Source organism: Vombatus ursinus, unplaced genomic scaffold (genome assembly GCF_900497805.2).
Source record: "Vombatus ursinus unplaced genomic scaffold, bare-nosed wombat genome assembly UNPS02015255.1, whole genome shotgun sequence".
Taxonomy (NCBI): domain Eukaryota; kingdom Metazoa; phylum Chordata; class Mammalia; order Diprotodontia; family Vombatidae; genus Vombatus; species Vombatus ursinus.
Genome location: NW_020955033.1, coordinates 1,357,478 through 1,379,998, shown reverse-complemented (window position 1 = coordinate 1,379,998; position 22,521 = coordinate 1,357,478). Strand labels below are relative to the sequence as shown.

General features: G+C 37.3%; 1 protein-coding gene across 2 annotated transcripts in view; it reads right to left on the bottom strand.

Moving 5' to 3' along the window:
• Positions 1 to 21,467, bottom strand: part of LOC114031907 (V-type proton ATPase subunit H) — a 110,984-nt gene extending 89,517 nt beyond the window's left edge. For both annotated transcript variants that reach the window (XM_027847107.1, XM_027847108.1), the window contains exons 1-6: positions 21,305 to 21,467; positions 19,524 to 19,692; positions 9,424 to 9,526; positions 6,823 to 6,912; positions 4,676 to 4,789; positions 1,267 to 1,371 (exon numbers count right to left, since the gene is read on the bottom strand). In XM_027847107.1, coding sequence (XP_027702908.1) covers positions 1,267 to 1,371; positions 4,676 to 4,789; positions 6,823 to 6,912; positions 9,424 to 9,526; positions 19,524 to 19,636 — 525 coding nt within the window. In that variant the 5' untranslated portion in view covers positions 19,637 to 19,692; positions 21,305 to 21,467. The remainder of the gene's footprint in view (positions 1 to 1,266; positions 1,372 to 4,675; positions 4,790 to 6,822; positions 6,913 to 9,423; positions 9,527 to 19,523; positions 19,693 to 21,304) is intronic.
• Between the last annotated feature and the right edge of the window lie 1,054 nt (positions 21,468 to 22,521).

Here is a 22,521-nt window from a genome sequence, read left to right as displayed (position 1 = left end):
TGAAGGCTCTATGAAGAAACATGACTGATTTGGAATTAACTAGTTCTCTTCCAGATATAATTATTTTCAAAATGAAGCCCAAAAAGGCATTTTAAAATATAAATAGTAGGCTCTTACTTCAATGAAGCTGCGCCAGCCAAGTATTTTATATTACTAAACATCTCCAGAACTATTTTTTCAAAGTATAACTATCCCAATTTTCATTACTCCTAAATATATTGTAGAATTTTTTAAAGTACCAAGAATCAGTTATAGGAAATAAATGGAAATGTCATATTTCACATGCCTGAAATTAAAACCCATTTAAACATTGCATTCACACACTCATACATCTGTATCTTTCAGAAAGTTTACTCAAATATAACATTTAATTAGAAACTCAATGCCATAAGTGCAGCCCATCAGTATATGCCCCTTTCCTATGACTCCTGAACAAAATCCTCCTAGTGAATCACCACCTTCCATTACCCTTTACATGACATTATCCTGCTCTGACATGCCTCCATCACTAGAACCACCAGACACCACTTCAATGCTATGTTTTTTCCACTCTCTTCCATCACTTCTTCTCCAGGATCCTCTTTCAGGAACCCCACTCCTTATTTCACCCTATCTGGAAATCAGTCTTAAGTGTTCTCATGTTCGCCGGAAGGCTATAAGAAAAGTAGCCTTCTTACTGAAAGCTCCAATATACCAAGAGGTTTAACTCCCATCCAAAGAGCCTTTCTGCGTTCCCTGGCTTTGACCCCACTCTTGCCAGCAATAAGCAATAAAGCAATAAAACTGAACAGCTACAGCCAACAGGCCACCTAGCTACTTTTTTTGTTCCAAGAAAGAGCCGGAATGGATAGGTCTGGAATCAATAGGGCTAGTCCAATAAAAGAGTCTCACCAACAACTTTAGGTCTTAATGTTCAACAGCAGGAAAATGCAATGAAGTAGGAAATCACCAACAGGAAGTTAAATATAAATAAGTTACTGGCTGATAGAGAAATGCTACAAAAGGGAGTTAAAGAGAAACAGAATTTTACCATGGGGTGCAAGTATATAATAAAGAAGAAACAGAAGATGTACGACGAGACAGCGAGCAGAAGAGAAGGTAAGTAGGGGAGCCAGGTCTACCCCAAAGAAGCAGGCTCCCACCAGAGAGCAGATGAAGGTTACTAGTAATGGGTGGCATTTCAATTTACTACCATAACTATTAGACTTCAGCACCATAATCTAAATTAAATATTCCTTTCAAGATTAAAACTGAAATTTCTTTTACCTGTGAACTCAGTTGAGTTTTTATCCAGTTGAAATAATAATTTAAGTCACTGCCTTCCATCAATTCTTTTCCCCACGCGGCCAATTTGGCAATAATTCTTGCTGCCTAAAAACAAAGAAGAAATGCTTGCATTACAAGGAATGAATAATCATCAATGACATTTAATTCCTAAAACATATCAAGTATCCTTAAATCTTTGAATCTCAGTATGTTTTGGAGTTTCAAAATTCTATCTTATGAATTTGCTTCACTGCTTTGGTTTTTTTTTTTTTGTCTTTACAATTACTGTTTGTCATATATGATAACCCTCTTGGAAAGAAGAAAAGGGATATAGGAGAAAGTACTGATGATGTAAAAAAAAACAAGATACCAATAAAAATTTATTTTTTAAAAATGTGTTCTGATTGAGGGGGAAATCACAGAAAAATATACTCCTCAATGAGCTATAGTGAGGATCAAATGAAATAATGTGCATAAAATGCTATATAAATGTAGGCTATTATGAAATCATTCATTTTTGCAACCTTACTTAAATACTTTGAGAAATCAATCCATTATCTCATGGATGTCAGTACTCCTTATGATGTTTTACAAATCACAACTCATTTACACCTTTTTATTCCATGGGACTCCTCTCCCTCCATAAATCTTCCATCAAGGACATACTTAAGACTCTAGAAGCCTAACTATGGTTGATATTTGTTGGACACCAATGCAATACTCAGTCTGTTCATCTGTTATCATGTGCTCTTGCTACATGACTAGCCCACATACTTTTCTAGTCATAGTATATTTTTTGGAACATCTTTTATGCCACTTTTCTCACGCAACTCATAATTATTAACATGTTCTATAGCTTTATGCCTACCACACATGTTTCTACTGTCCTCTGGATTACCTGACCAGAGAGTGGTTTTAAAAATTACCTAAATGTAATTCATCTCAACTTTCTCCCTTTCGATTCTAAATATAAAATTTGTCCATACGATTCCATGTCCTCATCTGAGTAACAAAGCAGCTAGGTGGCACAGTGGATAGAGTGACAGACCTGGAGTCAGGAAAAGTCTTCTTCCTGAATTCAAATATGGCCTCAGACACTTACTAGCTGTGTGATGCTGGGCAAGTCACTTAACTCTGTTTGCCTCAATTTTTTCATTTGTAAAATGAACTGGGAAAGAAAATGGCAAACTACTCCACTATCTTTGCCAAGAAATTCCAAAAGGGGTCACAAAGAGTCAGATACAAATGAAAAACAACTGAACAATATCTTGGTAACATACATTCTTTTTCTATTTTTTCCTAGGCAGACTGCATTGGAATGGTTGTGGACACCACTAAAGAGGCCCTGAAGTTCACCAGGATTTAGTGCAATCAGTACATCAACCACAAACACATGCGCTAGAACAATTTTCTTCAAAGTGAAAGCCTTAGCCCAACCCCAAAGGGTATGAGATCAATAAATAAGAAGGTAGAAAGATGGGCCAGATCCTACTCTCTCTACATAAGCCAATCACAGAGCTTGTGTCCAACACAACCACATTTATCCTTATCCACTAACACTCCCTCTCTCCAAGCCCAAGTTCCCAAGCTCCTAAGCTCCTGCCTCCATTCTGACACAGGTGTCAGCACCTCAGGCACACTCAGGGCAACCTAATTATATGCAGTAACTTCGAGTGCCAAGTATGAAGAACAGAAAAAAAAGCCGATTTGGCTAGATCAGAGAGTGTGGAAAGAGGGTAGTAATACAGGAAGCTAGAAAGATACTGTTAAGGGCTTTAAAAGATAAACAAAGGAGTTTATTCGGATATGCTCCATCATCTATATCTATGGCGAATTCCTCTTTTATTTGGACTTTATACTTTATCCAGAAAATGTATAAATATATAAATGGAAGTGGAAAAACCATACAGCAAGAATAAGGATAGCAAACAAGTAGCCAAAAGTTATTCTGGTACCCACATAATTTTTATTTGGGGGGGTGGAGATTGGGGTTAAGTGACTTGCCCAAGATCACACAGCTAGTAAGTGTCAACTATTTGGTCTGAGGCCGGATTTGAACTCAGGTCCTCCTGACTTCAAGGCTGGTGCTCTATCCACTGCACCACCTAGCTGCCCCGCCCACATAATTTTAAAAGACAGAAATGAGGGTCTTCATCATATTCGATATATCCTCTACAAAGAACTTCTGGAGATCACGGAGATAGATGTTTGTTAAATTGAACTATTGTGAGGCTATCTGATTCTGCCACACATCTTTCCAATGACTTTTGGGTCAATTACAGTTTTGATTTTTTTTGAAGTACTCTATAGTTTACAAACATATAAAATCACCAGAAGACTACACATACATACATGCAAAGGATGAAAAGCACAGACAACCTAGCACTGTTCTACAGTGCCCACAATGAGAGTAACATGAAGTATAATGCTGATAAGAGATAAGTGAATAAAATTATTTTCTTTGGTTTATCATAAAGTCTTATATGATTTTATCATATGCATAGGAGATGCCTTATTGAAGAAGAGTACCCAAGGCCACATTTTGTTCAACAAAGCCAAAATCTGCTTTTATAATCAACAAACAATAAACATATTGGGATCTTATATTCTTTACAAGTTTTGTTATTTCATAGCACGACAACGAATGTAAAATGTTAGAGAAAACTATTTACAAAAGTCTGCCTATTTTCTTTTCATGCCTTTCACGAAAGACACCTTTAATGAGCGCAAAGACTGTTCTCAAATATTTTATAGAGATGAGAAAGAAGCTATATTAATAAGTAGTTGATGAGGCCTTCTTCTCAGTTGCTTTTTTTTTTTTTTTGTAATAATACCATCTGTGATTTTTTTTCATCCTTCTTGGAATTTTCTCCTCTCTGAGATAGCTTGAATATCAGTCCCTAAGTACCTTTAAAACCATATTCATTTCAATATTTTCCGAATTGGTTATATCAAGTTCAGCCACTCTGAGCATGAACTCAGACTTCCTAAATGTCATTGCCACTGCCTTTGTGGAGGTCAGAGTCCCATTGTGGTGGTGTGGTTATACAAAAAACAGTAAGAATAGATTATAGCAGAAACACAAATAAATCATTTCCATTTAATTTGTTTGTTGCTCTCCATTAGTTCCAATGATATACGCCCTTTGGATGATGAGGCTTAAATTGCGTCTTCCCCCAGCTTTGTACAGGCTCTTTTCCCCTCTGCTGCTTCTGACTTCTTTATGAGAAGGTATTTTACAATTATTAAGGCTACCCAGTCATTAACCTGAAATTAACAGAGCTAAGATTCTTAAATAATAGGATAGCTATGGTTGCTCCCACGGGAGTGGAAAAAGAGTTTGCCAACCACAAATGTCCATAAAGTCATCTCTCCTCTACATTGGGAACGTGATCAACTAAATGCTTACCATGTGGACAGTGAAAAGATCCTGGCGATTCAACATTGGCAGAAAGTAGGACCATGCTGTAGTCTTGCTACGTTTAGCATAATCAAAGAAAATACTAACTCGTTGGTGATTTTCCTGAAGAAACATAAATGTTCAGAAATGTCATTTTCACGTCAATTTTTATATATATGAAAAGAAAATATTTTCCTCACTATTAAACATACAAATAGTAATGCACTAAAATATTGTTAAATGATTTTTCCTATTTTCAGATCATAAAAAAGTCTATTTTATTCATGTCAGTTTTTCATTTGTTTGTTTTCTGGATATTAACAATTATTTGCTGTTTGGCAAAGGCTTTCACCTCCTTACATTGTGGAATGCTTATTCTATTGAGACGTGTAAAAGTACTTCTAAAAGGGATTTTATTCAGATACAAAACACTTTCAAATGTTTTTATCCTTAGTCTGATAATGCTACGAAAGTTAATACTATTCTCATTTTATGGTTAAAAGAACTGAGCATCAATGAATGTGTGTTTCATAAAGCATTATTTTTTATAAAAGAAAAAGTTTTTAATTTATTTTCCTGAACTACCACTTTGCCATTCCATACTTCTGCTCAAGAAAGTATAAAAAACTCCTACTTCACGAACTCTAAACTTATGACTTTCAAAACAAGCCATAATCTGATATCATATGATCTAACCTACCCTCCAACTCACTACCATCTAACATAAACCTTCTGGTTCCAATAAAGTTAATCATTTTCTATCCCCCTGCAAAGGCCAAACTCATTCCCAGCCTCCATATACAGTCATATCATTTCTTCAAATTTGCATGTCCTACTGTTGTTACTACATTCAATTACAAAAGATTTGATGAAAACAGAAGTTCATGATTTGACTTAAATAATACCTCAGCCTCTGTTTAAATATAGCCAGAATAATATGCATGTGGTTATAGAAGATACACACCAATGTCTTAAGTGCCCTAATACTTGATGAGGTAATTATAATAATAAAAGAAGTCTTCAAGGAAGAGGAAGCATTTGATGTGATCCTAAAAAGATCTTTTCTTTTATCTAATAAAAAGAATCCAGAACTTAGCACAGTGCCTGGCACACAGCAGACACTTAATATTTATTAATTATTGATTATTCAATCAGTTGCTCTAGATCCTTACCCCTTTGGGGGGGGGTTTGAGGGGCAGTGGGCAAAGTGCTAAAGAGCTGGCCTTTGGGTTCAAGTCCCACCTTTGACATACACTGTCTATAGGGTCCTCAGCAAATCATTTAATCTCTCAGTGCTCTAGAAGGCAAGTAGAAAATTACTTGCTCATTTTTCATGTGAAATATGCAATCTTTTGTTTGCAACTTTAAATTTTTCCTGATCTTGAACATACTTATCCTCATCTTCAAGCAGCTCTATAAGTGATTAATCCACTTAACTCACAGGCACTAGCCTAGTTACAGTACTTTGAAAGATAGCGAAAATACAGATCTAAATGTCTGATTTCTCTGAAAATAAGTCATGCATGCTTAACTGTTATCTAAGTTTTCAAATTTGAGGCTTGGAAAGTTTGGTTATGATGAAAAAACTTTATTCATCCTGATTCTCTGAATCTATAGATCAGAGGGCAGACAGTTGATACCATACATAGTTACCATACCTCTCTATGTAGGCAGTAGTCCATAAAATCACCACAAGTCACATGGCAGCCCATGGGCATTCATGTTCTCAGGAGATGTCCCTAAAAACCCACTGTTATCATTTTCTTCAACTCTTTCTGAAAAGAAGTTTTAAGAACCTGCCTATTTGTCTATGACTTGTACTCTTAGTTAGGAAGCTGGAGTAGAAACACAGAAGACACTTTGTTCTGCACATAGTGACAATCAGCCAATTTTAAAAGAAAAGCTGCTAGCAAAATTACTATGTATGTTCAACAAAGACCATCTAAGTACTGAAAACGAGGAAATTCTGCATATCAATCCCCAAAAAACAAATCACACCTACACATAAGCCCATAATTACCAAATCACAATTCTCACAAGTTACGGAATTGGGAAAAATTTACTATCACCATCTATAAGTGAAATTTCTAAAATGTTATTCTAAAGTAAACAAAAAGGTAAAGCTATCATATAAACTAAATGGAGCATTAACCTACCTGAAGCATATCATCAACCAGGGTTAGTATGTATTGAACTGTCTGTTCTTTGGAGATATGAGTCATCAGGTTTATAAATGTTTTGGCACACTAGAAAATAAAAATACATTCAAATTTATATTGAATACTATAATCTCTAACTTTATCAAGACTTTCATATTTGATAATTATGTTGGACTAGCTAAAGTTACTCCTTAGAGTTATGCAATTACCAACTTAAAATTTGGGTGAAACAGCTTCCACGTGCCCTGAGGAAGCTAAGTCTGAGATTAAACATTTGCCACAGAAAATCAGCAAACGGATGAAAGATTTGACTGCCATGTAAGAGACAGTATTAAAGAAAAAAGACATTTTTTTCTCTATAAGTAGGATCACCACTGTCATATTAAAATACACTGCCTCCAAATATTTCAAGAAAGAGAAGCTTTGGGATTCTGACACCTTCTAAAAGACATGTTGAAAAGGAACACCACAATAGCTAAAAGAGGTTAAATTCAACTAATTATTTACTGAGCATATATTACTGGAATAGAGGCAGTGTGGCATGATAGAGCTGGCCTTGGAATCAGAAAGATTTGGGTTTATGTCTTTCACATTGACACATATTGATTGTGGGATCCTAGGCAAAGGTACAATTATCATAGTGCCTGGCACACAATAAGTGCATAATAAATGCCTATGGACTGACAGACAGACCAAAAGTTGCAAAACAGGTACCTAACTGCATTAGCGAAGAGAGTTTCCTCACTGAGATATCCCTATGTGGATGAAATGCCAGACATAATCCAAAAAACAAACAAAAAATGTGATGGGTGAGGCCCTCTGCCATGCTGCTATAGGGAGATTCAAAGATGAGCTACATGCAGACACTACCTTGAAGAAGCTTTTAAAAATAGTGAGGATAAGGCAAGTACACAATTAACTATTCTACAATACAAAATATTTTAACTGCCTTTGTAAAAGATATTTCACTTATTCATTCATTTATAACATTGACTAAATAAATGTCTATTATGTACAATGTATGTGCTGGTGCTACAGGAAACTCAAAGTTAAATAAGACAAATCCAGTCCTCAAGAAGTTTACAATCTAATATAAGTATAAATCTTTTATGTGAAAACACAAAAATCGCTATAAGAAATGACCAAATTGGAAAAAATGTAATTTTTAATTCTCCGTTACATTATAAAACTACAAATTACATACATCAAGATAATGCGGGTAATTTCACTCTAACTCTAGCTCAGGACAAAGTGATTGGACCTAATTACAGATCTTCTCATCTTTCCTTTAAGGTCTGCAATCTCAAGCTTTACCTAAGCCCATAGGGAAAGCAAATGATAGTCCTGAGGGTCATGCTGAAAATGAAAATTCACTGGAAGCTTATAGTAAAAATATTTTATCAAAAGAGTGGCATTCTGGGAAAAAAAACTATTTCAAATATTCAAAACATTTAGGGCTTTAAGGCCAAAATCTTGACTTGTATTCCATATGGAAACACGCACATATTCAAGTAACTATCTTCCTTAGGTTACCCAGGACCCTTTCTCAGATTAGCTAGTTAACTCTGTACCATATATCACAAATACCATACTCGTTGAAAAGATCACAAAGGTGATACCTATAAGAAACATCCACATGAAGTTATATCACACAAAAGTAATAATCATAAACATATGCCAATAGTTTCTTAACAAAAAGCACCAAAGTAACAAATAGATGAATAAGCAAATGTCAATGAGAAAGAACTTTCATATTCTCTTTGCAGTTCCTTCTAGCCACACAGCCTTTTTGTATGGATTTAACTCCACTGACAGTCAACTCCCTAATGACTCTAATGTTATCAACTAAAACCAAAGTGAATGTTGATCATACTTTGGAAGACGTGATAAACTAGACCAGCCACATAAATGGACTTCCAAAGATCAAAGACATGCAGGCTGGCTGGAAAAGAAGAAAGGAAATATAGATGTTCTTGCTACTAATTTAACATTTATTTGTACAATCGTTTAGAACATACAAAACCATTTACTAACCCACAAATAAAAATTAAAAGAGCCCAAAAGAGCAAGAGAGAGGTGTTATCCTGGTTATCTCACAGGATAATTACAAGAATCGATTTGTCTATCAGATTGGTATTAGCTATGTGCAAAAGTAGAGATTTCCACTTGGATACCACACACTTCTAAGTCAGTTATACTTTTTCCTTAAGCTATGAGTTTAAGCTAGTATGCACTGTGCCCTAAAATCTAATGAGAGCTTTATGGAAGTTGACATTTTTAGCCAGAACTTTAAAAAGGCTATCAAAAATTACCAAAATTCAATAAAACAACAGAATCTCTTCCATAGAATGATGTATGAAATTCATCCCCATTTGTCCCAGTGTATCCTTAAGAATGATAAAGTATTCAAAATCTAAGATTTTATTACTTTTTTTTCAAAGAAAGGGTTCATTCATATAGCCAAATTCAAACACCAAAGAACACATTTATTATAAGATACTACTATAACATATTTATATTACTTAAGAGTCATATGAAACCAGACATCTAAATTTTATCAAAACACTTCAAACATGGAAAAGTCTCAAAATAAAATACCTGGCTGCCTTCATTTTGAAGCATTTCTTGCTTCTCCTCTGGACTTCTTTTCATCTCAAACCTTTGAATAAATTCACAATCTTCACCTGAAATCATCTGTCCCCTAGAAAGCAAGCATAGAATTTGTTTTGTTAAATAAAAGTTAATATATGTATACTTAAGCTGGCTTCCAATGAACCACCCAGAGGTCATTTTAGATTTTCTTCTCTCTTCTAAAGCCCCAAGGCCTAAAAAGTAGAAATTAAAATAGCACTAAAATACAGCTCAGATTAAATGTAAACTCTATATCAATATTTGCACAAGATGACAGATGATAAAACAAACTTTACTCCTCTTGGTATAAAGGTAGAGAGGAGTACAGATGTAGAATGTTGCATACCTTGTCAGATGCTGGCTGGTTTTACTTAACTGTTTTTGTTACATGATGGGGTTTAATGGGGAGTTGGGGGAAGGAGAATAAAAATGACAATATTTAATAAGAGGAATCAAAAATAAAACATTGATAGTAAAGATGCATATCCTACCCCAAAGCAAATTGACTCATATTCAATATATGAGTCTCCTGTATTTTATTTCCTATTTCATAGAGGTAACAAAGGAATAATCTGTGGTACTTATCCATCTTCCTTCAATCCAATTCTATCACCACATCTTATCCTTTCATTCTTCCCTCTAATCTAAAGATGTAGCCCTGCTCTTCTCCAAAGAGTACATCTCTTCCAGTTCCTTGATCTCAACCATTTTCTACTCCAAAAAGAAATCTGCTCCATAATATAATCTGAAACTCATTCTTCACTCCTGTTTCCTTCATAGACTCCTCTTACTTCTTTTGGTCCTCCCCCAATCCTTGCAATCCTTGGTCTTTTCTTTACGCTAGCTCAAACAGAAAGTAAAATGTTGACAATTTCTTGAAATAAATGTATGTGTGTATGTGTGTGTGTATAAAAACTCCTTTTCCCTTTGATCCAATCCCTTATTTACAAGTATCTTCTACACATTTCTACTCTTCTATCTTACTAACAGTGCAACTTTAAAGTGTCCAAAATTAGTCTCATCATTGCCCCCCTTAACCAGCTCAGACAACTAAATGCCCTTCAAAAGGCACTAAAATCTCTACATCCACCCCTCTCTTTCCACTCACATTGCCACAACTACATTATGCTCTTATTACACCCTATTGCAAACATTTTCATTGCTAGCCTCCTTTGCTCTAAAAACGTAACTCTTTTGGGATATTTGGTCTGCCTACTGAAAACTTTATGACCTCAATGTCCTATATATTCTCCTGGGATAAATAAGAATACTAAATCTTTAAATGTGGAAGACAATATAGGTAATGATTACTCTGATTTATCCCCCCAAAAAAGAGTTTTACTAGTTTTACTAGTAAACTAGAGTTTAACTAGTTTACTAGTTACTAGTTTTAAGGCATTTTTCCAAAAATGATCAAAATAATACAAAAAAGTTCCATTCTAGGCATAAGGGAGGATTCATTCCCCTTCTATGCTCCTGACTCCCTCTCAGTATGTGGTCATAGTCCAAATCATTCTGATTCATGCAACATTTAGAAAATATGTTCCATGAAACTGATCATAGGATCAGAGAGCTAGAACTAGAAAAGACCTCCTCAAACGCGTTATCATAACAATAACAATAATTTATAGAGCACTTTAATGTTCACAAAGTACTTTACAAATATTAACTCCTTTTATTTTCACAACAATACTGGGATGTGCTATTATTATCTGCATTTTACAGATAAGGAAACTGAGAGTGACAGCAGTTAAATAATTTGTACTGGGTCACACAGTAAGTGTCTGAGGCATGATTTGAACTTGGGTTTTCTAGACTTGAAGTCCAAGACTTTACACATTCAGTCACCTAGCTATTCCCTCATTTTAGAGTTTAAGTAAGTGAGGTTCAAGGACTTTATGTGACTTGTCCAAGGTAGTAAGAATCATAGGTGGGATTTTACACAGATTCTTAAGACTATCTGAAACTACTTTTCGCTTGCTATTAAAAATACACAAAATGACAGGGTGCAATTTAATTCTCTTTAGAAATCCTCCTAAACCTACAATATAATTGAAGATCATTTAGTTGTTCATGGGCTGTTTAGGACAAACATTATTATAACAAATAAATTGGAAATTTCACATTAGAAATATCTTAATAACCAACATTAAAACGCTGAAATGTTTTTCGAACGGAATACATCTAGGCTAAAAACACACAAACACCCACACACAAAATTTACCATGACCTTTAAAAAGACATTCTGTTCAATCAATTTCCAGCAACATAACTATCCTAACAAAATTCCCTGTAACAGTAATAGGCTCAAAAGAAAAAACGATCTAGATATTCTGTTTCAGGAATATCAAGGAATAACAGAGCACTGTCATGAGAGCCAAGAAATCTAAATTCTAGTTCTGCTATTAACATGTGACTTCAGTCTGGACCACAGTTCCTTTATGGGCAAAATGGGAAGGTGGTGAGGGGTGCCCCCCGCCCCCGCCAGACTCCTGTTATTACACAATCTTCTAAATTACCTCTAAGTTCATTCCAGCTCCACATCTTCACTAATCCTTAAAGACAGGATCTCTATCCCAACAAAAAACATAGTGCTATGTATGACTATCACATAACTTGAAAACACTGGTAGCAATTACCATTTATTTTATAGGCAGAAAACTGAAAGCACAACAGAAAGATTATACAAGGTTCTGAAGTTAAACAATCAAGGACCTAAATTGAGATGCTTAGAATGTCCAAGATTAAGCAAAAAAACAAGTCCATATCATAGAAGAGGCCTTTCCACCAAGACATCCCTTAGAAATTAGAACTAGTATAAATATAAAAATATCACAATGATGAATATACCTCTGGATCATTATTATTATTTAGCTTAACATTTCACATCAACATCTAATCAAAAGTAAGATGTTAGAAGAGAAAAACAAATTCTTACAACTTAAGAGTCTTTAACGTTTCAGCACTAAAATGTAGAAATCCAAATTAAAGTTCAAACTTGGTAGAAAACAAAATTATGAAGTGTTTTAATAGCTAAAATATCACATAACTTAAAACCCGGGCCCATCACGGTGGGGCACACCTGTAGTTCTGTAATTCCTGCTACTAAAGAGGGCTAGAGCTAAGGCTGGTGGGATCGCTTGGGGCTAGGGCACCTTATTAAGTAATCAGAGGGTCCAAGCAGAGGTCAGGCAGCAAAGACTAGCTGAAGAGAGGTAAAACAGCCCCAGTCAGAAAAATAGTACAGGTTAAAGCTACCATGCCAATTAGTAGTGGAATCTAGCCCATGAGTGGTTGCCGCACTTTCAGGTTGGGTGAAATAGAAGACAATCTAAAAAACAAAACAAACAAAAATAAAGCAGCATAAATACTCAGCTAATGCTTACCATACCAATGCCAATAAATTTTGGCCAAGCTGAATTTTGTAAAAAAAGATTACTAGTCAATATATGCTCATAAGATCTAATAGGAAGAGTGTTATGAAGTAATACAAAGTGAGCAAAGCAGAACCAAAATAACAATATACAACTATATAAATGAAAACATTTTTAAATGGCAATAAAATGCAGAATTTTTTAAAATTGGAAACTTAGCACACACTTTTCTTTCAACAAAATGTAAAACTACTTAAGTATAAGGTTATATGCAAGTACTATGAGTCACAATAATTCTTTTATCCTGTTTTCCTTAACTTACAGACCATGGGAGATTCAAACCTGAGCATATTGGAGGTTTCATAGGAGTCAAAATAGAACTGATCAATTTAATTTAAAAAAAAAAAACTTTTAAATCAAATTTTTTTAAATCCACACAAATAGGAAGGCATTTAATATTTCAATATTACATTATTCACCTCCACTAAAATCCTATTCCAAAGCCTCATCTCTGCATGAACTTCATCCTGCCTTCTTGAAGGCTATGCCAATGGAATACTAGCTCTCAAAGTTCCTACCAAGCTAGAAAGGTTTGGTAGATGTTGGTAAAAAGTTAGTAATGGACTAACGGTTTTTCATCCAAGAAACAGCCTAAGTTCAGAAAAGCTCATCAGGTTGGCAATAAAATGATGAATTTGAAGATGAGAGAGTAATTCTCAAAGACCATCCACTAAGCTAATCAAGGTTTGCAATCCCCTTCTTTTCAAAGTACCTAACCAATGAAATGACAGATACCTCCTTAAGTTACTAAACTATGACATTAGAAAACCAAGTGGCATTTCAAGTTTCTCTTTCACCATACCACATGTGTAGCATTAGATAAATTTAAAATTAAAACAAGTTACAAGGAAATTTTCTTGTCATCAAGAGATCCTGCCATTTGTGTAAATATCAAATCTACTTTGCCAAAAAAGAGATACTTCAGTATTGGCAAAATCATTAGGGCCCCAGAATCTATGTGCTTTAGCATGATTCAAAATACTTTCCTTAAAATATAATACACTTCACTTATACAACAAATCATTCATGAGTTCATGAAAAATGTCATATAAACAAAATTTTTGGAAACAGGATGATCATTCTAAATGAACTAAGGGGTGTTCTATATTTTAAATAACATCCTATGAATCCTAATGAGATACAATCATTCCCTAATTTATTTCTTTTTAAATTCCAGTGTTTATACATCAAGTTTTCCTAAATCAATATACACTCTACATTAAAATTACCAGTGGAAAAAAGGAAAATAATTCATATTGAGAGAGTAAAAAACAAATCCTGGAAAATTTGGCTACATTTCTTGATAAAGTATCTCTACTAAAACCCCACTCTAAGGCAGTCCTAGTGTGGCTGGGGGGGTTCCCAGGGTGGGAGGAGGTCAGTAGCAAGTCCAGAATGTCAGAAGTAAAACCTGAAGAGGAATGAAAGCTGGCTCGCCTGGACCCTTCTGCAAAACGGAAGCCCTTAGAGGAACACACCAGTGAAAGAAGGGGTAACAGCTTGGTCGAGGGACATTCCAAGTGAGAAGGCTGAAGGGTCAGTTGGATGCTCTAGAGCAGGGTTGCGAAACCTGCAACCTCAAGGCTACATGTGGCCCTCTAAGTCCTCAAGTGCGGCCCTTTAAATGAATCCAAACTTCACAGAACAAACACCCTTAATAAAAGAATTTGTTCTGTAAAACTTGGACTCAGTCAAAACTTGGACTGCACCCAAGGACCCAGAAAGCCACATACAGCCTCAAGGCTGCGGGTTCCCCACCCTGGTTCTAGAGTAAAGAAGTCCCAGGGGCTAAGAGAAGCTCCAGGGTGAGATGGCAGCTAAGGAGGAGGTGGGGGGAGTCCAGAAAAGTCAGAACAGAACCAAGAGGGGTTAAAGCATGAAGGCTCTGACAGCAAGTTCACACCAAGCTGGCAAGGATTCAGCAAGGGCACTATGAGAAAGCATATCTGTCCTCCAAAAACCAGTCTAGCTAAGTTATACAGGGTCATCACCGAAAGGTCAAACTCCTAGTAACTAACTGTGAGGGTCACAGCAACTCAAGACAGAACCACTGAAGGAGAAAAGGCTATACCAGGTCACAGTCTAACAGATGGCTTTATTCTCTGTTGTAAAACCCATCTGGTGTCCTTAGACAAGGCTACCTCACCCCTGCTGCCTTGAATCAAACAGGTTTCTGTCTTTACAGATCATAACAATTTTATCTATATGGTCACCTTCCTGCCCTGGAACAGAAATTGCTTTCCCACCTGGTAACATCATACCTGCTGCAGGACCAACATATCCCTAGAAACCTCCTTTTCTCAATTTGGTCACCCCCTTTCCTCTTCTCTTCCCTCTGCTTTGAAAACTATTACTAACCTGACCCAAACTGCCACAGAATGCTGCTTGCTGCCTGTGACTTTTGCAGAGGGAGCTAGGAATTGGGATACAAGTTCTACTTAAAGCAATCCTAACTGTTCAGGGATGTACCAAATGGGCTCCCCTAGTTAGTTTTAGAATAAACTTTTTATTTCTTTTTCTGCCAGTCTCTGAAGTTACTGGCCTCTAATCTGGAGACCCACTGGAGGGCAAGATTCTCCAGAGGTTCCCTGAGAGGAATGACCCAATGCTATTAAAGAAGTTGCAATATGTGCACATAGTAAGAGCTGATGAAATCTAGATCTTTGAAGTACTGAAATAGTTACAGGATGCCCTAATACATATGTCTTAACAGTGATACCTCAGGCATAATCATAAATACCTGATAAAAAGCAACACATTTTAAAAGGGAGCTAAGCAGGTTATCAAGGCAGCTAAGTGGCGCAGTGTATAGAGCACTGGGTTTGGAATCAGGAAGACTCATCTTCCTGAGTTCAAATCTGCCTCAGACACTTACTAGCCATGTGACCCTGGGCAAGTCAGTTCATCTGTAAAATGAGCTAGAGAAGGAAATGTATCTTTCCCAAGAAAATCCCAAAATGGGGTCACAAAGAGTCTAACATGACTAAAATAACCAAATAACAACAAAACAAATTAACAAGCTAAGTAAGTGATTCCTGTGGCCACAAAGGAGCCACAAAGAATGTAAAATCTGGGAAAGTTGGTTTCCCTAACATTCACTAGGAAAGTCAATTCCATTTAACATCTAATAGGCCCCCTATGAGTAGGGGGCTGTTAGGCACTAATAATAATAATAATGATGATGATAATAATAACAGCTACGATTTACAGAGTGCCTTAAAATTTAAAAAAAAATTTTACATATGTTGTCTCACTTGAGCCCACACAACGATCCTATGAAGTAGGTGTTATCATTATCCTCATTTTATGGATAGGGAAACTGAGGCTAAGAAAAGTTTGGAGAACTAGTAAGTGCCTGAAGACAGCATCGAGACAGCATCAAAACAGCACTATTTACCGCAAAACCTTGCTGCCTGCCACTAAGGATATAAAACCAAAAGTAAAATAATCCCTGCCCTCAAAGCTTACATTCTAGGAGACAGAACATGTACATATAAATGCAAATTAATTTCAAGAGGAAGAGAAAACAAACACTGGAGACAGGAGGGCAGGAAGTAAAGACCTCATGTGGAAGGCAGCACTGTGGTTAGACAGGAGCTGAGGACTCTGAAGACTGAGAGAAGCCAGTAGAATCAGAGGCAGCATCTCCCCTATGCCAACTTCATAGTCCTTTACATAAATAAGAAAGAGGCTGCTAACAGAAATTTAAGAAGGGGAACAAGATGTATTTTGAAATTTTTTTTTACTAACATAAAAAAACTAATTTTAAAACATCATTTACACAAAAATTCATTTTCTTAATAAGTGTGGTCTTAAATTCTCCTTGCTCACATCTATTCATTCTCTCATTTATTCAGAATACTGTATTAACATGAAATTGTACTCATAAAACATATTCATAAAACTTTTTAAAAATATGATTATAAAATTTCAGCAATTCTGACAGAATTATCCACATATGAAGAAGTATATCACAAAAAGTCTTAATGAACAGTCTAAATTATAACTCATTAAAGTTACTAAGAAAAAACACACACAATGCAATCTAAGTTCTAAATTACTGTTCAATGTCCACAGTAAACACCTTGACAACTTCAAACATTTGTCTCTTCTCCCCAACCCCCAAAAATACTAAAACTATTTGAAAGGAAGTAGGAAAAAGATGTATGGGTAAAAAAATCAGGTATGACTAGTCTATATACTCTGCCCTCCTCCCCTTCCATTACCTCTATCTATAGGCTACCATTCTTTAAGGCCAATTTGAAGTAGAACCTTCTCCTCAAAGTCCTCCCTATAAATTACACCTCACATTTATTTATCTTTTCTCTAACTCTTTCCAACTTTGTAAGCAACACAATTTATATCTTAATTTGGAGATAGCAAACCAATAGCCCTAAGGCCAAAGGCAGTTTTCCAAAGCTTCATATGCATAGTGGAATGAACACAGGGCTTGGATGGATCAGAAGACATCAGATTTCAAATACCTCCGTGACATTTACTAGATATGTTACAACAGTCAAGACATTTAAGCCTTTTGAGTCCTATTTGTAAAATGGAGATTAATATCTCTTCTCCCCTAACTGATTCAAATGGCAAAGCGAAAGCACTTTTAAAACTGCAAGGATCACATAAGGTATTATTATTATTCAATAATATCTTCACTCAATTTATTCTTTTGTCATTAAACAATTATTGGGCACTGACTATATGCATGACACTGTTAAAGATACAATGATGAATAAGACACAATCCCTGTTCTAATGAAGCTTCCAGTCTACTAGAGTTTATACATTATACTATTCAAATAACTAAAATTGAGGAAGAAAATGAAAAAGTATAGAAATAGACCCAAAGAGGCAATTTAGAAGAAATTACTTCTCTTTGAGGGGAATCGGGGAAGAAGGACTTCATAAAACAGAAGGCATTTGAGCAGGGCTTTGAAGGGTAATTAAAAATTATACAGGGTAGAACCAGGAGTAAAGGACATTTCAAGCAGTGGGAATAACATGAACAAAGGCAAGAAAAGAAAAGGATATAGTTAGGGAAAAGCAAGTAATTCAATCTGACTGAAATATAAAGCATATAAAGAGGAGAAGAGGGAGATAAGGTTGGAAAGGTAAATTGGGACTGATGGGGTGCTTGTGCTTGTACTTGGACCCCAATTTCTTCCTAGTCACAGAAACACTGTCTTTGACAACCCCTCCCCAGCCCAAGGACACTGTGCCTACCAGTTATTCATGCATGGGCCCTCGAAAAAAGACTTTGTGAAGAGGGGAATAGGAGTGCCATATTCAAAGGTTTAAAGGGTTGTCATAAAGAAGAGGGATTAGATTTATTCTGTTTGGCCCCAGAATGGAGACCTAGGAGCAACAGCTAGGTAGAAGTTGCAAAGAGGCAAATTTAGGCTCCAATAACTATTTGCATCAGGGATTACAGAGGAAAGAGTTTGAATGAAGATGAGTTAAGAGGCTATTGCAATAGTCCAGGAGAAAGGTAACAAGTGCCTGAAATACAGTAAGTACACTGGAAGTAAGAGAAAAGAAATTGGATTGTTTTGAAAGTCAGTGACCAGGAATAAGGTTCTGTTGACAGAAACAGGGAAAATCAAGAGGAAAAACAAAATTAAATAGGATGGTTAATTTAGCTGGGTTTGGAAGGTGGGGGGATATACAGCAAACAGCTATCAATATGGAACTAGAACTTGAGTTTTCATTTGTATGTTTTAACTCCCCTAATAAATCGCAAGTTGTTTGAGAACAGGAATCTACTTTATTCCCTATAGCAATTAAGATGGCTTTCACGGAGGACACGTGAAGTACAATGAAGACATACAGGAGAAAAGAATATGTAGATGTACAGGAAGTAGAAAAAGGAAACAACATTATAAAAAGTAACTTCATAAAAGGAAATGGAGCATTATAAAAAGTTCACCAAACTTAAAACATTTTCTCAGAGGCCACCATTAAACATCAAATCCTACTGGGTGTTTCATAATGAATAACAATGGTATTGTTTAAAATGTAAGCAGATCCAGAGGTACTATAAACAGACTCTTTCTTGGCCCTCTCTAGCCTAAACTGACTCCAGACTAGAGAAACCAGGATACATAACCAGACCCCAACATTTTACTGCCTACAAATTATTGTAGTAGCACACATAAACACAAAAGGAGTGATTAAGAGAATTACCTTTGTAACTCAAGTTCCTCCACTTACAAAACAATTAAAATTTGTAGCTAGAAATTTCTAAGTTTCATTATTCACAATGCACACACGTATATATGTGTGTGTGTGTGTGTATATATATATATCAAATACACATATTTTAATAAAAGAGGAATCCATTCTATCATAAATATCCATCAATACACACAATAATATCTCTGATGATAAAACCAGGTCTCAAGAAAACAAAAAAGAGGACCATATGCAGATGAAGAGCAGTGAAAACCCAAACACATTAAATCTTAATACACAAAAAAGACAGCCATTTATTTTAAATAGGTTTTTCCACCTACTCAGGTCATAAATGTTTTTCCAGGATCTAGCACAGTAACATGATCATGGAAAAAAGCCTACCAGATTGAATGAGAAGCAGCTGACTACCTATGATTCATTATAAATCTATACTTACTGAAGATAGGATTGCCAGTTGACTTTGTTGGCCCGAACTTCTGCAGCCTTGGCAGCAATGATGTTTGTTGGGACAGCATTATCCACAGCACCTCGGATATCCATTTTGGTCATCTAAATTTGTAGTCTTGAACTTTTTCAACAAATCTTCAATAATTAATGAGTTAGATCTTCAATAATCATAAAGTCAGATGTAAAGAAAAAACAGACCAAAAATTAAACAAAATTACATTATACTTCCTAAATTTTAATTACTTAGACATAAAACTAACCTTGAGCGTCTGGATATAATGTAAAATGGGGGAAGTGGGAGAACTGGCAGTTTTCACTGCAGAATAGATGATTGCAAAGAACTTCCAGCTCTAAGATCCCTGGCATCCAACTTTGGATTATAGCCTAAGAGAGATATTTTCATCCTGAACTTTTATTTTTTCAGAAAAAAAAAACTCTTCAACATAGTTTCATTAATGTAAGGGTAACATCATACTGGAGATCATTTAAAATAACACATCAGAAATTATTTAAGATACAAAAATACGAGGAAAATGCTTCAAATTTATGCAAATAGGATTAACTTCCCTTCTTCTATGTTCTCCTGGGAGAATGTAAATGTGCAGAACCTCTAAAGTGCAAGTAAAGCCATACAAATCATCAATTTACTTATTTTATTAATTGACTAAAAGAATGACACTGCAAAAAAATTTTTTTTAACTTTTTAAAGGGTAATATTTCTGATCTAAAAGACTGAGTTATCAGTTAAAATGAAATTTTCAGAGAGTGGAAGTTATTTCTCCAAGTAGGAATAAATTCTTCTGTTACTTCACAAACACATCAGCTCTCCTGCAAGACTGTGATGCAAACAATTAATATCCAAGGGTAAACAGTACTGAAAGTCTATTATGATCAAGGACGTTTAAAGTCTTAATGTAATAAATGACTTTTTCCTCAGGTATTCAACTGCTAACCTATTATGCTGCTAACATACAAAATACATTTCCAGTATTACCAGTTATATATATCACCACAAAAAAAAAAATCGAAGATCAACCTGACATTTTCTATTCTACAAAACCAAAGACCTTCAGTTTTCGTGCTAATTTCATTATCCAAGGATTTGCTACCTAAACAAAGGATTGTGACAAGGATAGGGCAGGCTAGACCAGAGAGAAGCAGCAGCATTATCCACTGCAACCAATTGGCCCAGGCCTAATCAGGTTTTCCTATTGTGGCAATCAGAGACGAAGATAATTACTTGGGTACTAGAAACAACCTTTATCAGAGGAGGCCCCATCAACCTAAAGCCTAAACCGAACCAGCTCTCACGCTCTAGCGCCCAAATGGAGAAGGTGGGGGGGCAGGAAGAGGAGACTGTGTCGCAGCTTTGGAGAACGGCCACCTCCCAAATGCCGAGGGCCCTTCCAGTTCCTCTGAGGGGGAGCCTTCCTCCCCCGGCCTCCTATCATCCAGCAACAAGGCCTCCAAACTCAGTCTTAAGTGAAGGGCAGCAGGGGACGAGAGAGAATTAGGGGCGGGGGAAGGGGACCCGAGGAGAGTCTGGAAAGGTGAGTCAGCTGCTCCCCAGGCTCCCACCTCTTCCTCTCCTTTACCTACATCCTTATCTGAGAAAGTGGACGAGCTACGAATCTCTAAACCCCAGACGAGGACATCCCACTGGAGGTGGACGAAAGAGTGGCAGGGGCTGCGGGCCCGGGGCGCCTTCTCCTCCTCCCCCGGCCCAGCCCCAGCCTCCGCTCTGGCCCCGCACTGGCGTCTGTCTCTTACCCGGTCCTGCACGCGCGGTCTGCAGAGGTCCAGGAGCGTGGGTGTGAGCTGGAGGGAGCGGAGAAGACGCCGAGAGCGCTAGCCCCAGGACAAGCTGGGGCCGCCGAGACACCACAGGGAAACCGGCTGTGGCCGTCCCGACTGACAGAGCGCAGGTCATGTGACGGGCCGGCACGTGACGAGCCCAGACTGCGGAAGCCGGGAGGGTTCTGGGGCCTCGCGGGGGCGGGGGAAAGCGGCGGGGGGAGGGGCAGGGGCGGGGCTCAATCTGGAGGGAAGTCGCTCCGTCCCCTTGCGGTCTTCGACGCTCGGCCTGTGCTCAGCGGAGAAGCGGGAGGGCCGGGAGCGAGGCGTGTCCTCGGGGACCACCCGCCGTGCCCAGGCAGGACTAGCTCACGGTGCGGGCGGAAAGGGGAACCTGAGGCAGCGGCAACCGCCCCTAAATCCCGAAACTCCCTTCCCATATCTCGTAATGAAGCCCCAAGCACGTGGATCTAGACCTGGAAGAGTCGTCGGAGCTAGTACAGCCCGAGCCCCCCGTTATACAGATTGGAAACTGAGGCCCAGAGAGATTTAAGTGCATTGACCACGGTCGTACGCACAGCTGGGGTCTGAATTGCCCCGCCCCCACCCCCTCTTCTGTCACCAGTCGTAGTAAAGTTTTTAAGTGATACATTGTATCTGATTTACGATCATGGGGTTTTTCCAAGGCTTCACCGAAAGGGCTTTGGGTAGAGGATGTGCCCAGGTCGGGCATGCCTGAAAAGGTGTAGGTGGGCTTAGGTGTGCCAAGGTCATCGCTTCTTGTTGGCCGACCTCAAAAAGGGCATGGCACGGTCAGGCTCCATTTGGAGTTTTTCTTCTAAAGTTTCCTTAAATGCTGCGACTGGAGCAAGAAGTGAGAGCCCTGCAGGAGAAGCCCCTTCACCTCCCCCCACCCCTCATCACCGGGCTTTGAGGTCCAACAGACGACACTCACTCCGTCACTTACTCCGTTCTCTTCTCCCAGCTGGTTTTGCTTTCTACTCATTTTCCAACCTTAAAGCGTTTGATTAAATCAAATGGCCGGGTAGAACGCTAAACTAAGATTAAAGGGGCTTAAATGATTTCAACTTTCTTCAGACTGCTCCACATATGAACAGATTTTGATTATCATAGTTGGAAGAAACCTTAATTCAACCTTTTACAATCCCTTCTGCATCCCCAAGAAAAGGTCC